Genomic DNA, 17663 nt, shown 5'->3' with positions numbered 1-17663 from the left:
TTTTCAGTAGTGACACAACTATCTTGTCGTTTTCCAAGATGTGGTTTTATCATATTTACCAAGTTAGTTGACTGAGTTTGGGTTATATAATCCTAAACCTCAGTGGTATATCTTGCTGTACAAATCTGAATGCCATGTTGGTTCTGTAAACCTTTAAATAAGGAAGCAAAACTGAAATCATATCCTATTTTTCTTTAGGCCACAGGAACAATAGCTGCCTGTTTCACAGACAGATGAAGCAGAGAGATCTGTCAGGTAAGGGCTGTTGTACCTGTAAGTTAATTTGATACGGAGGTGTGAATCATATTTGTCTTCCATGTAGTGGTCTATTGGATTCTTGATATAATACAGTAGTATTTAAGTTTAGATGTAAGGTTTAAGTTCTTTGATGTGTCTAGGAGCTCTGCAAAGGGGGTGGCCTAGCTAAATATTGGAGTAAAGCAGGCAGTAACTCTTGGTTTCATATTCCCTTGACCTCTCTTCAAGTTTTTTGTTTCTGTACCTTTTCCTAGTATAATTTGAAGTCTCTTTGTATGTTACTAATTATCTAATGACGGTCCAATCTTCCAGGAATGGCTGACGTGGTGGAAACTTTCGAAGCCTATGCAGACAGAGCTGTCAAGGCTACAGAGGGTGGAGAAAGAGTAAGTATTGATGAACATAAAACGGAAGCAGACAAAGGTACTTTTGAGATAGTCACGTCCCGTGTCAACCTCTCCCGCGAAACTTTGGAAAGTGTTGAAAAAAGTGAAATAAAAGACATAGATGATGGAGTGGCTAAGTTAGACGCCTGCTCTCCAGAATTTTTGGGGAGGGAAGAGAGAATACGTATCTATGAAACAAACGTTGAGGAAGATTCAGAGACAACCACCTCTCGTGTCAGCCTTTCTCGTGATAGTCCAGAAAAAGCTGAACAAAACGAAATAGACATCAGTTATGGATCAGCTAAGTTAGATGCCAACACTTCTGATGAAGTCACAGAAAAATCGGTTAAGCCACCCATTCCAGGTGATTCAAAGCATGAGGTATATTATAATGAGCATGAGTCTAGACACATGGAACAACCAGCAGCTGATGATTACAGCACCAGTAACTGGAAGGAAATTGATCTCAATATTGCTAGTAGTGAACCTGTAGAGTTTGCTCCTCTTGACCACCATACAGGCAATCAAGTCCTGGTAGAGTCGGCTTCAAATCAATCACAGCTATTTCCTTCAGAGTTTGAAGAGGAAAGTTTAACCACGTCAGATCATGATGTTGAACGTATCAACGAGCATCAGCCAGTAAGTGAAGGTCGTACAGAACCAGTACAGGATAGCCAAGATTTTCATATATCAAGAACAGAAGATACCACTCCCTTCAGATCAGATTCTGTCAGAGAAGAAAGTACTGATGTGGAATCTTTTGACAATAGTTATCTTTTAGAATCAGAACCCAGTGATAATGATTTTCAGATGTTGAAACCAGGTGTTGGAGTGACTTCTCAAACACTCCTTTTAGATCAAAAGATCTCAGCATCAGACAACTCTGAAGTAAGTTCTCCTGAAACAGAAACAGTTCATTTGCAAGGCTTTTCAGACTTAAGATCAAGCGAAGAGGATTTGCAACCAAGAGGGAAGGAGATAATGTATCTGCTGGAGAAAGAACCTAATGAACAGGGTTCATCAGAGATGGAAACATTGGTCAAGAAAGCACACCCAGAGGATTTATCTCACATTAAATCATCCGACCAAGGTAAACCAGAAGAGGAGCAGGGTGATTTTAGGTATTCTGAAATTGAAGGAGATGAGAAAGCTGATGACAACTCAGGGCCAGTGGATGAAGCATTAACCACAGAAGCCCCAGAGAAGCAGTACACTGGAGATTCAGAAACTGATAATTCAGAAGTGCTGGAAGAGGTATCTGCCTTCTATGGTACATCTCTGTCAGGGCCAAGTGAATCAGTTGCAGAGACTGAGTCTATGACGAAACCAATATTATCTGACTCAAGAACATTAAATGAAAAGCAGTTGGAGGAGCAAGAGTTTAAGGACCAATCCACAATAAAGCCAGATGTTGATGAATTGCATCCTTATGGAAAGAGAAGTTCAGATGATCTGTACCTACAAAAACCCAAGCCAGTTCAAGAATTGATAAAGCCAAGTAGTGAAGGTGAACCTTCTCATCATGAAAATTATGACCAAGCTCAACAAGAAGTAGATGTTGATTTTTCATTATCTGAGGAAAAAGATGGAGGAGAATTGAAAATATCAGATTCAGTAATTGCACCTGTACCCCAAAAAGAGCCATCTGATGAACAAAACTCAGAGGAATCAGAATACAGTGATTCTGATGTGTCTGAAGAGGAGATGCCCAGGTGCCAAGATCAGACTTTTTCAGAACCTGCTGAATCCAGTGAATGTGAAGTAATGGTTTCTCATGCAGAAGCTGTGTCCAATTTACATTTAGTTGACCCAAAACATTTACCTGAAACTGATTTTGAAAAGCAAAAATTAGCAGATGATGCTGTAGAGATGAATATTTCTGAATCAGTTCAAAATTCAAGCCCTAGTGAAAATGAGTCATCAGAGTTTCAGCCTGTGCAGAATAATGAACTATCACCTAAGGAAGAGAAACCTTCCCATTTACAAGCTTCTGATGAAACTCAAAGAGAACTGGGATCTGGAGATTTTGGATCATTTGGCATAAAACTAGTTGATGAGAAGCAAGATGAAAATGCAGTACCTGCTATCACTGTATCACCGAGCACAGAACCATTGGAACAAACGTTTGAAGAAAAATCCAGTTTTAGCAGTTTTAATTCTCTCGTAAATGAGATTAATAAATACCCAGATTTGTCCAGTCAACTGCCAAGTGATCAGAGTTTGTACGAAGTTGAAATTCCACGAGGTGAAGCTGTGTCAGAGCTAGATTCCTCTGAACCTACAGCATTGCATGAAAATGGGCTGAAAGAGTCTGAAAAGTCGGAATCAAGCGCATCAGGTGCTTTAGAGACGTATCATTCAAATGACCAAACCTTGCAGCGTTCGGCTGCTGATGAGGAAGCTGCGTCAGAGCTAGTTTCCTCTGAACCTACAGCATTGCGTGAAAGTGGGCTGAAAGAGTCTGAAAAGTCAGAATCAAGCACATCAGGTACGTTAGAGACGTATCTTTCAGATGACCAAACCTTGCAGCGTTTGGGTGCTGATGAGGAAGTCGTGTCAGAGCTAGATTTCTCTGAATCTATAGCATTGCATGAAAGTGGCCTGAAAGAGTCTGAAAAGTCAGAATCAAGTGCATCAGGTGCTTTAGAGACATATCTTTCAGATGACCAAACCTTGCAGCGTTTGGGTGCTGATGAGGAAGTCGTGTCAGAGCTAGATTTCTCTGAATCTACAGCATTGCATGAAAGTGGCCTGAAAGAGTCTGAAAAGTCAGAATCAAGTGCATCAGGTGCTTTAGAGACATATCTTTCAGATGACCAAACCTTGCAGCGTTTGGGTGCTGATGAGGAAGCCGTGTCAGAGCAAGATTCCTCTGAATCTACAGCATTGCATGAAAGTGGGCTGCAAGAGTCTGAAAAGTCAGAATCAAGCACATCAGGTGCTTTAGAGACATATCTTTCAGATGACCAAACCTTGCAGCGTTTGGGTGCTGATGAGGAAGCTGTGTCAGAGCTAGATTCCTCTGAACCTACAGCATTTTATGAAAGTGGACTGAAAGAGTCTCAAAAGTCAGAATCAAGTGCATCAGGTGCTTTAGAGACATATCTTTCAGATGACCAAACCTTGCAGCATTTGGGTGTTGATGAGGAAGTCGTGTCAGAGCTAGATTCCTCTGAATCTACAGCATTGCATGAAAGTGGGCTGCAAGAGTCTGAAAAGTCAGAATCAAGCACATCAGGTGCTTTAGAGACATATCTTTCGGATGACCAAATCTTGCAGTGTTTGGGTGGTGATGAGGAAGCTGTGTCAGAGCTAGATTCCTCTGAATCTGCAGCATTGCATGAAAGTGGGCTGCAAGAGTCTGAAAAGTCAGAATTAAGTGCATCAGGTGCGTTAGAGACATATCTTTCAGGTGACCGAACTGCGCTGCATTCTAGTGATGATGAAGAAGCTGTGTCAGAGCAAGATTTCTCTGAATCTGCAGCATTGCATGAAAGTGGATTGAAAGAGTCTGAAAAGTCAGAATCAAGTGCATCAGGTGCTTTAGAGACGTATCTTTCAGATGACCAAACCTTGCAGCGTTTGGGTGCTGATGAGGAAGCTGTGTCAGAGCTAGATTCCTCTGAACGTACAGCATTGCATGAAAGTGGACTGAAAGAGTCTCAAAAGTCAGAATCAAGTGCATCAGGTGCTTTAGAGACATATCTTTCAGATGACCAAACCTTGCAGCATTTGGGTGTTGATGAGGAAGTCGTGTCAGAGCAAGATTCCTCTGAATCTGCAGCATTGCATGAAAGTGGGCTGCAAGAGTCTGAAAAGTCAGAATCAAGCGCATCAGATGCTTTAGAGACGTATCTTTCAGATGACCAAACCTTGCAGCGTTTGGGTGCTGATGAGGAAGCCGCGTCAGAGCAAGATTCCTCTGAATCTACAGCATTGTATGAAAGTGGGCTGCAAGAGTCTGAAAAGTTAGAATTAAGTGCATCAGGTGCGTTAGAGACGTATCTTTCAGGTGACCGAACTGTGCTGCATTCTAGTGATGATGAGATAAGCTTGCAGGAAAAGGAAACTTTGGATGACAACAATGTACAGGAATCTGAGCCTTATTCTTTTCAATTTCCAGATTCTTCAGACCAAGCCCCACATGCAAAGGATGATGAAAGAATTGTGAAAAAATCAGAGTCTGTCATTACATTGTTATCCAGTGAAGAGCTATTGGATATGGAGAACACAGGAGAATCTGATAATAGTGATCTTGAGTTTACTATAGAGGAAGTGTCTGATGGCCAAGAGTCTAGCATTTTAGAATCCAGTGAAGCCACTACTTATGAGACAGTGGCTTTGGACAATGCTGTATCAAAACCGGTTTCTTTTGATCTAGAAGTGTTATATGAAAGTACTTTGGAAACGTCAGAATCCAGTGAGACAAGTTCTTTAAATGAGGAAGATGAATTAGAAATAAGTGCTTCAGATAAAGACCTTACACAGAAACAGAAATCTTCAACAGAGCATTCAGAAACAGAGACTGAATTGGAACTTTCTCAGTCAACAAGTTCTGACAAAGATCAACTCGAACTGGAGTCCGATAGTTCTGAATCTTTAGAAGAGAAAGATGTAAGTAAGGAAGAGGATATCAAAACATTACACAGTTATGGGGCATCAGAATTAGAAGAATCTGAATTTGACAATGTAGATATTTCTAGACTGGTGTCCGAAGATCGAGATTTACTGACTTCAGTGCCCAGTGAAAATGAGCTGGAAAAGCCAGAGGCAAGTGAATCAGTGTTAGAACTTTCTTTGGACAAAATGCTGCCACACCCAGATCCTGATGAGTTGGGTTTGTTTAAAGAGAAACCAAAGTCCGTGCTAGAAGTTACAAGGTCAGAGACTGAGTCTGAATTTTCTGATTCACAGAGTTCTTCTGACCAAGTTCATCCTGAACTGGAGTCCTCTGATTCTGACACAGAAGAGGAAGCAACAGGTGAAATAGGGGACCAGAAATCAATGTCAGACGTTGAGGAGGAATTAGATAAACAATACAAAGAAGAAACAGAATCTAACCAAATAGATTTTCCAAAGAAGGGTTTTTCTGAGTACCAAGATTTGCCTTTGTCAGTATCGAGTTCTCGTGAGGCCATGGTTTCATACAATGAAGTTGATCCGGAAGTGGATTCTTTTGAAAATGGCTTAGGAGATCAAGAAGTAAATGAAATAGATTCTCTTGAGAAGTTAAGTCCACTTGAACAGGAAACTTCAGACGAACAGTTTGTGGAACAGCCAAAATCAGCAATAGAACTTCCAAGGTCAGTAGCAGAACCTGAGGTGTCTCATCCACAGAATTCTTTTGATCCTGAGTCTCTTAAAGAAAAAATAGAAAAAATAAGAGAGGAAAGAGAAATGGAGACATCAGTGTCAGACATTGATTCATCCTTCAGAGAAGCTTCAGATGAATACATTGCTAAAGCAGACTTCAGTGATTCAGAATTTTCTAAACAAGAGTTTATAGATGAACAAGATCTGCCTGTGCCAGTACCCAGTGAACTAAGTTCATATGTGGTAGCAGCTTCACAAAATCAAGTTGTGTTTAAACTAGACTTGCTTGATTCGAAAGCAGATTATGAAAAAGAATCGCAAATGCAAAAGGCCGAACTCCCTGATGGCCACACCTTGTTGCAGTTAGACAGTGGTCAAATAATTTCCAGTGGACTTCCACCAGATATTTCCCGTACTCAAAGATCTGCACCTGATCAAGAAGAGAGTCATGAACTAAATGACAAAGATTTACCTTGGCTTGAAAAAGACTTGCAACTGCAAAAGGCCAAACTCCCTGATGGCCACACCTTGTTGCAGTTGGACAATGGTCAAATAATTTCCAGTGGACTTCCATCAGACATTTCCTGTACTCAGAGATCTGCACCTGATCAAGAAGAGAGTCATGAACTAAATGACAAAGATTTACCATGGCTTGAAAAAGACTTGCAACTGCAAAAGGCCAAACTCCCTGATGGCCACACCTTGTTGCAGTTGGACAATGGTCAAATAATTTCCAGTGGACTTCCATCAGACATTTCCTGTACTCAAAGATCTGCACCTGATCAAGAAGAGAGTCATGAACTAAATGATCAAGATTTACCTTGGCATGAAAAAGACTTGCAATTGCAAAAGGCCGAACTCCCTCATGGCCACACCTTGTTACAGTTGGGCAATGGTCAAATAATTTCCAGTGGACTTCCATCAGACATTTCCTGTACTCAAAGATCTGCACCTGATCAAGAAGAGAGTCATGAACTAAATGATCAAGATTTACCTTGGCATGAAAAAGACTTGCAATTGCAAAAGGCTGAACTCCCTCATGGCCACACCTTGTTACAGTTGGGCAATGGTCAAATAATTTCCAGTGAACTTCCATCAGACATTTCCTGTACTCAAAGATCTGCACCTGATCAAGAAGAGAGTCATGAACTAAATGATCAAGATTTACCATGGCTTGAAAAAGACTTGCAACTGCAAAAGGCCAAACTCCCTGATGGCCACACCTTGTTACAGTTGGACAATGGTCAAATAATTTCCAGTGGACTTCCATCAGACATTTCCTGTACTCAGAGATCTGCACCTGATCAAGAAGAGAGTCATGAACTAAATGACAAAGATTTACCTTGGCTTGAAAAAGACTTGCAAATGCAGAAGACCGAACTCCCTCATGCCCACACCTTGTTACAGTTGGACAATGGTCAAATAATTTCTAGTGGACTTTCATCAGACATTTCCCATACTCAGAGATCTGCACCTGATCAAGAAGAGAGCCATGAACCAAATGATCAAGATTTACCTTGGCTTGAAAAAGGCTTGCAAATGCAAAAGGCTGAACTCCCTGATGGCCACACCTTGTTGCAGTTGGACAATGGTCAAATAATTTCCAGTGGACTTCCATCAGACATTTCCCGTACGCAAAGATCTGCGCCTGATCTAAAAGAGAGCCATGAACCAAATGACCAAGATTTACCTGGGCTTGAAATTGCTGACGTAAAATTAGATGAGTCAATACAGACAAAAGTACCAGCTTTAACGAGTCAAGACCCTTCTGATTCACCAATTGTACCTTATCAGTATTTAACTAATTTATCAAATCTAGACAAATCATATAATCCAGCTTCTACTCTGCAAACTGATGAACCTAATGGTTCTGAAATAGATATGTCAGGTGATGCATGCAAACAATTTGATGAAATAATATATCCTGAAATGGATGCTGTTGAGGGACAAGACTTGAAAGAATCAGAATGTGATGAGGAATGTCAATCTGAATTAAAAGTAGAGGCCAAAGATAATGAAGAGAAAACTGACCCTGTGTCAGGAGAAGGTGATGCTTTCGTAATGAATCAGTCTGAATTTGAAGTTACTGGTAATTCAGAGTTGCCCATTCTAGGGTCCTCTGAATTAGAAAAGTCTGATGAGGGATTTTCATTGCTTGAGAAAATAGGTAAGGATACAGATGTGGTGAAGGTTTCAACTGAAAAAAGCTTATCAAACAAAGAACATGAATCTGAAGTACAAATATCAGACGGTCAAGTTTTACTGGAGTCCGTATCTATGCCTGGATCATCTGAACAAAACATTTTAGATGAACAAGAAATTACAGAGCTAAAATCTAGCGAATCAGATTCCTTGGAGTCTCAGTTTTCAGATGAAGAAGACCAAGACCACCCAGGCACTGAAAAGGCTTTTCATTTTGAATCACATGCATTACATGATTCACCAGCTGAAGTTGATGACAAAGATTTATACGAGTTAAAACTGGAGGAGATCTATCCAGCTCAGCCCAATGCATTGTTGAAAGATGCCTCGGCTACCCTGGAGACTGATATGCAAGAAGCTCTCAAGTCAAAATCGCCAGACGAGGACCACTTAAATTTAGATTTAGTGGAGCCCTGTGATGAATTAATATTAGCAAATGATGAGAAACTCTCAGAAGATAAGTCAGAGATTTCAGATATTCAGGATATGCTGTTGACAGAATCCTCTGAGGAGCCCATTGTACATTCCAGAATTCTGTATGGCCAGGATTTAACTGAACCAGAGGGCAATGATATACATTTTAGTGAGTCAGGTGTAACATATCAGTTAAAATCCAACGAAATATATTCGGATTCAGACTTATTAAGTAACCATAATGTGTCAGAACCAGATTCAGAAATAGAGCTTGCTTTGGAAAAAACAGATTCAAATCCTGAAGATATATATGAAATACAGGTAGATTCTTTTGTTATTGAATCGCAGGTAACTGATATGACGGCACAAAAGTCTGATATAGAAAGTGCTCCTAAATTCACAACGTCCATTGAAACACTTGAAACACACTTTCAAGATTTTGAGCCTCTTGGGATGGCACTTTCTGAACTGGATCTAGAGAGTAATGACAATTTTGACAAGCCCTACATTAAACAAGAGGAACCAAGTGAAACTTATTCAGATTTTGGTTTAGCAACAGATGTAAGTTCAATGTTACAAGACTCAGATGCTGAGGGTTTACCAAGGGCAAATTCTGATGAGACAAATGCAGAAGCAAAACCTGTTGATGAATATAAGCAAAACTTGAATGTCAATCTTGCAACTTTTCAAGACACAAAGTTCTCTGAGGAAGAGGACTGGCATCAGAAATCTGGTGATAAAGAATCCATTGAACAGAAAACTCAGGATGACCAAGTTACACTTGCACAAGAACCACTAGTACAAGGATCCTACGAAATCAGTTCATCTGAAATGAGAATGTTAACTGATGAAATACTTACAGCAGGAACTACTGTTGATGGCAATAGTTTTCTTGGGTTAGAATCTATCATAAGTCCTTCTGAGGTGAATGATTTTGATGAGGGTACAGCAGTGACTGAAACTGACAGTCAAAAATCTCCACCACCAAAAGATTTGAGTGAACAATATTTGCAAGAATCAGTGGGTACAGATTCTGAGGAGACACATGTCTCAGTTACAAGATCTGAAAATGAAATTTCTCCCAAACTGGCAATACTGGCTGAGAAAGATTTAACAGAGCATGAGGGAGCAATATCTGATAAAGATGAATTCAGTGAAAATTTTGTTTCAGACTCAGAAGAACAGGACACTAGTTTTTCCACAGTAGATGCATCTGATGACCGAAAACCACCAAATTATGATTCGGTTGATTTAGACATTGTTGAAATGGAATCCTCAGATGGAAATGGCAGTGTTGTTGACGTTGCAGATGAGATGCTCCTAGTAGAAAACATATCAGTTTCAAAACCAGGTTATAGCGAAATGAATGCTCTCGTATCAGAGAACAATGTGGAAATAACGCCTGAACCAAAGATTCCAGATCTCAGTACTTCTGATTTTGAAGACACAACATCTGAAATGAAATTTAGTGATGGCTCTCATCATGCTTTGTTCTCTCTTGGTGTGCTAGCTACAGTGGATGCAGAACATAGTCTACAACAGTCTGAAATCCGTGATACTGATTTAGAGGAGGTTGCATTAACATTTGAGGACACAGAAGTAACAAGTTCAGTGAACCTTACATCAACATCTAATGAATTACAGGCTGATGGATCATTTAAAGTGGATTCAGAAATGCAAAAGTTGCACCACTCTGAAGCAAACTTCACAGAGCAATCTGAACTAGGTCTGAATCAGACATATTCTGTTGATTCAAGTGATGCTGGTAAAGAAGCAGCGGATTCTATGACTGATAACTCAGAACCACAAGTTATCTCTGACAATGTCAGGCCAAAAAACAGCACAGCATTAACAAGAGAAGATGACACTTTGATGAAAGATGAAATTGAAAAATCAGAGTCTCACAGTCTTGCACCTAGTACAAAAGGCTCATTGGTGTCAGAATCTCAGTCTGAAAGAATTGGTTATGTTAGGAGAATTGCTTCTAGCTTCACCAGACTGGTAAAAGAACTGAATAAGGAAAAAGTTCGGAATATTAGTCCTGCAAGATCAGTGTCCGAAAGAGTTGATACACATGAGGTAACGAAGAGTACTTCAGCATCCAGTGATAATGTGAAGATAAAAATACCAGCAGACAATGAAACAGGAGGACCTGCAGAAATTCCTGAGGTACCAAAAGATGAAATACAGTCACAACCATTTGATGAAAACTCTACAATGCCGAAAAACGCGGAAGATCGATTGGTAAAAAATTATTATAAGGATTCTGAGGCAGCAGTGCTGGAAGTCTCTATCATCAGTTCAGGTTTTAAGGACAAACAGTCTGCTGAATTAAAGTCTAACATAATGCCAGCATCAGCAGTAGACAGCCACAACTCTCTTCTGTTATCCGTAGGTATCCAAGGTTCAGTGGACTATGAACACAGCAGTCAACATTCTTCTGAACAAGATCATAATCATTCAGATGAAACTAATATAACCTCTGTGGACAAAGAGTGGGAAAATTCATATGAAGTTATATCGGAGTCTTTTGAATCACAAACTTTGGAAACGAGTTCACAAATGAATTCAGAAATACAGATGACACAACCTTCAGAGACAAACGTGTCAGTACTGGATGAACTGAATTCAGACCAGCTCTATCCAGCTTATTTTTGTGGTGCTGGCCAAGAAGTGAACGAATGTCTAGGAAATGACTCGGATCTGCAAAGTAGTACTGAAATTATTCAGTCGGAAGACAGCTCTCCCAATGAGCAGTATTCAACTAAACACAGCTTCTTGGAGTCTGTATTTCGAGAGGCGAAGTTCACAGAGAAAAAAGATAAATCTCTGATAGGATCAGACTCCAACGAGCAAAAATCTCGCAATTGCACCCCTGAGGTTCCAGAGTCTGATGACATTGGTTATGTTAAAAGAATAGCGGCTGGCTTTAATCTTCTGGCAAGTGAACCCAGTAAGGAAAAAGTAGTGTCTGGGAGAACAGAGTCTGGTACTCCAGAGTTAGTACAACCTAGTGATCATGGGCACGGTGTAACAAAAATCCAATCAACAGCGAATAATGGTACAGATCATGATGAATTTGTGAACAAGGAATCTGAAGTAGATGAATTAGGCGAAAGAGGAATAATCACAGATATGTCAGATAAATCAGAAATCAAAGAAATGCAGCCACAGAGTCCAAACGACACAGATGTATTCAGTGTGCTAGATGAAACAATCTCTCAAACAGAAGGTAAGGAAGATGAAAATGTTCATTTCAGTGCTACCGAAGTTACTGAAGGTACAAATCTTCTGGAAAATGATTCTGTTGAGGCTATTGATTCAGATTATTTAGATGATCTTGTGCTGAGTGACAATGATAGTTTATGTCCAAGAGAGCTGTGTGCCAGCTACAGTGAAGAAACATTTGTTAACCAAGTCATTGATGATGTGCCACCCCAGACTGAAGCAGCTATTAGTACAGTAACATCAGATCACCTTGTTTTTAACACAGTTGAGGCAACTGACTTTGTGTGTCAAACTGAGGAATCTGACAGAGAAGTCAATGTCATTTCAGAAGCTGACGAAGCAAGTTTCGACGAAAGTCTGAAACTGATGGAAATGAGGCCAGAACAAGTTGCAGTAATAAGGACCTGGATGACGATGCTGATTTAGATACCAGTGCGTTTTCTGCTCACGAGGATATTTCTCACAGTGAACTCACTATGAATAAAGATAACATTACCACCAAAGAAATAAATATAAATACAACTGAAAGAGACAGCCACGGTACTTATCAAGGTGTTTCACTGGATAGCGAAGACAGGATTTTAGGGAATGACAATTGCTCTGGGAAGGCAGTAGCCACTGGAAGCGGCGCAAATGAAAATGAATTTTTATCCGTTAACCAAACCATAGGCATGAGTAACATTTCAAATGTTGCTGTTGGCACCGAACTCGGTATTGAAGAAACGTCAGGTATAGACATAGCTGACACTCAGTACACTGATGGAATTGTAATCATGGACAGCTCTTTCAAGGTGGAGCTTACTGAAGAAATGTTAGGTGTAGACACAGCTGACATTCAATACACTGATGGAATTGAAATCGTGGACAGCTCTTTCAAGGTGGAGCTTGAAATGGACGAACCAAAAACTGAAGACACAGATGCAGGAAATACCAGTACAAATGACGTTGATGGCATCGGCATTGCAAGTGCTCAAGTAGATGTCGCAGATATGCTTCCCATCTCTGCTGGAAACCTCAGTGATAACAGTGACGAGGAGACGACAGGAGACAATACAGATTTTTTTGAAGACAGTATCAGCATAGAAGTGTATCACAGAAACGCTGGTGACCTTTCCTTGCTGCAGAGATTGCTAAAGCTGAAATTACTGGAACAAGTATTGATGATGAATCAGTGGAAATAGGAACTGATATATACATTGCAGATGCAGCATCATATAGACTTGGCACCAATGATGTAGAAGTTGATGATGAAGGGGTTGCTGAAGCCGACCTTCTTGATCTGGAAGATATTGAAGTTGCAACGGTATTTGCAAATGCTCTGGATTTAGATGTCATAGAAGGCAACAGAGTTGAGGTATTGAGTGTAGAAGTTCCTGAAGGCGGTGATGATGGGGAGACCATTGACGTGAGTGCTATGTTTGCCGATGTTGTTGAGGTTGAGAATATTACATCAGGCACTCCTGACATTGATGCTATTGGTACAAGGACTCCAGATCTTGGCAGAATTGAAAGTAGGTTTATCGATAAGGTTGCTTACAGGAGATATGCAGCGAAAGCTTTGCGCAGTGATGGAGTTTTTACCCCCACAGATACTTTAGATTCAGAGAGCGTTGATGACACGGAAATTATTTTCGCAAGTGAAGTTGATGCAGTGAGTGATTTTGAAGAATCTGTAGGTATCGATGCAGCTGACGAAGAAAGAATGGACCTAGAGTCGACGGGTGCTGAGGAAACGAACTTAGAGAGCTCCCGAAAGTACTCTGATGTGAGCGTAGGTTCTGAACCCATTCCTTTCTTTAACGAGGCATATTTGTCACAGAATGATGATCCTAACCTGTCACTCATTGAAGAAGAAGCTCCCAGTGGAAGGGATGATATTATGAACTCAGTAGAAATTGCAATGGAGAACACAGTCACTACATCTGACATGGAGAGAGATGACCATATCAACGCTTTAGGTGATGATTCTGGAGCTATCCCTTTTGACAACGACAGAAGGGCAAGTGTGTCAAGTATCTGCAGTTCTGTGGGCAGTGATATTGAGGATCTAATAATTGCAATATCCAAAACAGCATACATCAATGTTGCATCTGCTTCTCACTCAGATCAGGTAGAGCCAGTTGCTGAAGCTCTTGAAACAGATGAAATGCCTTCTTCAGAGAATCTGCATAGAAAACTTAGCAGTGATAGTGCATCATCATCCATAGGTTCATCATATAAGTTGCAAGCGTCAGATGATGATGATGATGATTTCACCTTAACTGACACGTCTAACGCTGGCACTGAAATCGACACCAAGAATTATTCAGCATAACTTCTACAGAAGATGAATTGGAGAGGTCGAATACCTTCTACAAAAATGTTCACCAAAACAAATTTTTGCGTACCAATGACGTCAGCAATGGAGCGGAAATGAGTCACAGGGTGAATGGTGAGGATTTCTCTGTAACCCTCCAGTCTAGTACTGAGACAGGAATCAACACTGAGGAACTGATTGGCATGACTGCCGCTGATAAGGAATTTGAGTGGGGTGAAACCCCCTACAGAAGTAGTCAACATAGTAAATCTTTCCATGCCAATTCTGCCAGTGATAATACAGAAACAGTGCATCAGATTGTGACTGAAGTCAAAGAGATATCTGCCAGAGCAGGTGATATCAGAGAACAAGGATCATTAATGAGAGATGTCGCTGATAAGATTACTGCAGTAGAAGCATTAAATTTAAGAGTTCTAACTGCAACAAACACAGAAATAGAAAGCGGAATTTCTGTGAATGATGGAGATCCAGATTTTTTGGATACTGATGCTACAGGCATCATTGACTTGAGACATGCAAGTGGAAGTGGAAATGAAGCAGAGCCACCTGAAATGTCATCAGAACATAGTGCGAAGAGAGATATGGAAAACGAAACATCAAAATCCTCTGAAAATTTTTCTGTAATTAACATAACAGAAGCAGTTATTATGACTAACAGTGACGACAATTCTGAAACCTTAATCGGTACAGTAAAATACAGCCTTATGAATGATGACATGGATCAAAAGTCTCCCAGTACTGGACTGGATTCAGCAGAATCAATTGCTTTGCCTCAAGTTAACCATGTTAGTGTAGATGAACCTGCTTCCAGTAAATCTGGAGTAAAAATAGATATTTTGAAGATATTTCTAAGGAATCTAGGACTCCAACCCCTTCTGGAATCAATAAGTACTTGAGTGCAATTACTGAGGAATCAAGGACACCAACTCCTACTGGAATCATGAGGTACTTTGACGCTCTGACAAAAGTGTCTAGGACACCAACGCCAACCGGCATCATGAAATACTTTGGTTCCTTTACGAAGGAATCTAGAACACCAACGCCTACTAAGAATGTCCTTGCCATGGACATTGAAGTAAAAAAAGCCAGTGCAGACGTAAATCAGGATTCGCGCCGAGGTATTGGTGAAGTGGAGACCTCAGACGAAGTGACAGAGGCATTCGATGTGGAAGTTGTCGTCGCTGAAGTCGACGAGCCAGAGACACTGTCAGGTGCAGACGCAGCGGTCGACATTGCAGAGACCATCGTTGGCAGCCAGGAATCTGAAGAAGAAGAAGAACCAGCGCTAGAGAACAGACCCAATGCTCCTGTGACAGAGAAGAGAGCATCCGTGGCATTCTCTTTAGTTTCTCAGATGATTGTGGCAGAATTAGAAAGTGCCGCAAACCAGGTTGAAAAGGCTGAGTCACTCCTGTCTTTGGCAACGAGTCAGTTAACAGAAGCTCTGACAACTGTGAGTCAGAGCGAGTCAGAACAACTCTCAGCTGAAGATGAATAATCGTTTTATCATGCTCAAGATTGTGTTTTGACAGATTATTGCCAATTTGTATGAAAGGAAGTTTTCGCTCCTGTCCTCAATTAATGATTTGTACTGAGTTATAGAATAAGTCGTGGATAGTATTATTATTATTATTATTATTATTATTATTATTATTATTATTATTATTATTATTATTATTATTATTATTATTATTATTCAATAGATGAAACCCATTCATATGGAACAAGGCCACTGGGGCCATTACCTTGAATTTCAGGCTTCCAAGGAATATGGTGTTCACTAGGAAGAAGTAAGAGGACGTAAAGGGAAATACGAAAAGAAGAGATCCCACTTATTAAAAAGAAAAAATTAATAAATAGATAAAAATGTATTCAAATGCAAGAAGAATAATATTAGGGCAGTAATGCGTTGCATTTTCTCTTGAACTTCTGAAGTTCCAGTTGCATGACATCCTCTGAGAGGCAGTTCCACTGTCCAATGGTGTGATGAATAAAGGACCTCTGGAACTGAGAAGTTCGACAGCGAGGCACATTTACTGCATATGAGTGCCGCTGTCCAGAAAATCTGGTTGCTCTTTGCAGATAAAAAAAATTACCATTGATGAACGTTTAGTGCCTGAACATCCACTTGAGTGCCGCAAAGGCGCGTTTGCCTTTATATATCACAAGTTGCTTCCAGTATTATGCAAACGCCAGCTCAGCGGGACGTAGAAATCTTCTGCTCTGATTCCTTGGCTGTTGCCATGCCTCTGTGTTGTGTGAGGCCCAGCATCTCTGTGAAGAGATCAGAGACTTTTGAAAAATCTTGAGAGATCTTTTTTGAAAAATCTTGTCACTGAAAGATCTTGTCGCCAGCATTCGATCAAATCTTGTCGCCGCCAGAGCAGCTCTAACACTCGCCTGTTCGAGGTTAGGGTAAGGCTGTTGCAAATTTGCATCTTATGTACCTGTGCCCAGTCACTATGCAAAATTTGTCTTTAAATTCTTTGCTCCCTTGAACAACTTGGACGAGACGTGACAGGTCTTGTGGCAATATGATTCATCTTTTTGTTTCTTCTACAACTGTAAAAACTTATAGAGAATGTTTTTGTGTATATAAAAATATAGGTCCTGATCTAGGTAGGAAGCTGTAGGACCTAGTTTATGAACCAGGACAATAACGGGATAAACTCGGTAACACCTATGAAGACCCGTAGAGGTCACTGATATCTGCTAACTTGGAAAAGGTATTAGAAACTGCTTTGTAATGTATAGAAAAATTATTGCATTTAGAAGATAGCAGCTAAGATATCTCGGAGACACAAGAAACACATCTCGCCTATTGAAATCATGTTAAGTATACTACACCATTTTTGTACAGTGATATCTCATGTACGGCTTAATATTGCTACCCAGTAACCGACTGTTAGGCTGTTGCATATCCTATTGAATTACTTTAATGAAAGCTGTGTAAACTCAGAATGGTTCTAAACAAACCAATAGACAAAAGAACACTAATGCATTTACACCTCAATGAGAGAAACTTGTAAAGAAAAAGCTAACAAATCATTATTACCTTAATAGATAGTTTTAACAACATTAGATCACGGGGTAAATCATGCATTTGAAATCCCGTAACCTGTGAAGCTGCAGCCCTTTTTGTAGTAGTTTTTTTTTTTTTAGGTTCGTGAATGAAATTGATACTGAAATTCCTCGGAAATTGTTTTATTCACCTAAAACGTAGATTTGAACAAGGTCTTGCATACAATCTGCCCCAAAATAGAAAACTGCAGTATCTGCAAAATTTTCGGAATTAAGATATGCCACCTATTGGGCTCGTGGAACACTAATACATAAGTTACTGCAGTTTCAGAATGATTCTTCAATGCTTTATTAAGTGGGTCCCATTTGCAGTATTTGTAGAATCAGTAGTAAGGCAAGGGAGTATCTACCATTTTTCTCAGTTTTGTATTTTTGCAGAAACTGCAGTCTTCCATTTTAGGGCAGAGTAGAGGACTTAATTAGCCCTTGAATTTGGCATTTTTTGAAAGAATCGACGAAACAGT

The 17663-nt window shown here is 40.1% G+C and overlaps 2 protein-coding genes across 2 annotated transcripts; both read left to right on the top strand.

The window, feature by feature from the left end:
- The first annotated feature begins 203 nt into the window (after positions 1 to 203).
- On the top strand, positions 204 to 12227 carry LOC136847449 (serine-rich adhesin for platelets-like). Its single transcript, XM_067119197.1, has 2 exons — positions 204 to 255; positions 571 to 12227. Exons 1-2 carry the CDS (start codon positions 234 to 236, stop codon positions 12225 to 12227), a joined length of 11679 nt encoding a protein of 3892 aa, XP_066975298.1. The 5' UTR covers positions 204 to 233.
- Positions 12228 to 12472: 245 nt separating this feature from the next.
- On the top strand, positions 12473 to 14115 carry LOC136840053 (uncharacterized). Its single transcript, XM_067106379.1, has 2 exons — positions 12473 to 12827; positions 12926 to 14115. Exons 1-2 carry the CDS (start codon positions 12473 to 12475, stop codon positions 14113 to 14115), a joined length of 1545 nt encoding a protein of 514 aa, XP_066962480.1.
- The last annotated feature ends 3548 nt before the right edge of the window (positions 14116 to 17663 follow it).

Source organism: Macrobrachium rosenbergii, chromosome 1 (genome assembly GCF_040412425.1).
Source record: "Macrobrachium rosenbergii isolate ZJJX-2024 chromosome 1, ASM4041242v1, whole genome shotgun sequence".
Taxonomy (NCBI): domain Eukaryota; kingdom Metazoa; phylum Arthropoda; class Malacostraca; order Decapoda; family Palaemonidae; genus Macrobrachium; species Macrobrachium rosenbergii.
The sequence above is the reverse complement of the archived record's forward strand: the minus strand, read 5'-3'. Positions and strand labels throughout refer to the sequence as shown.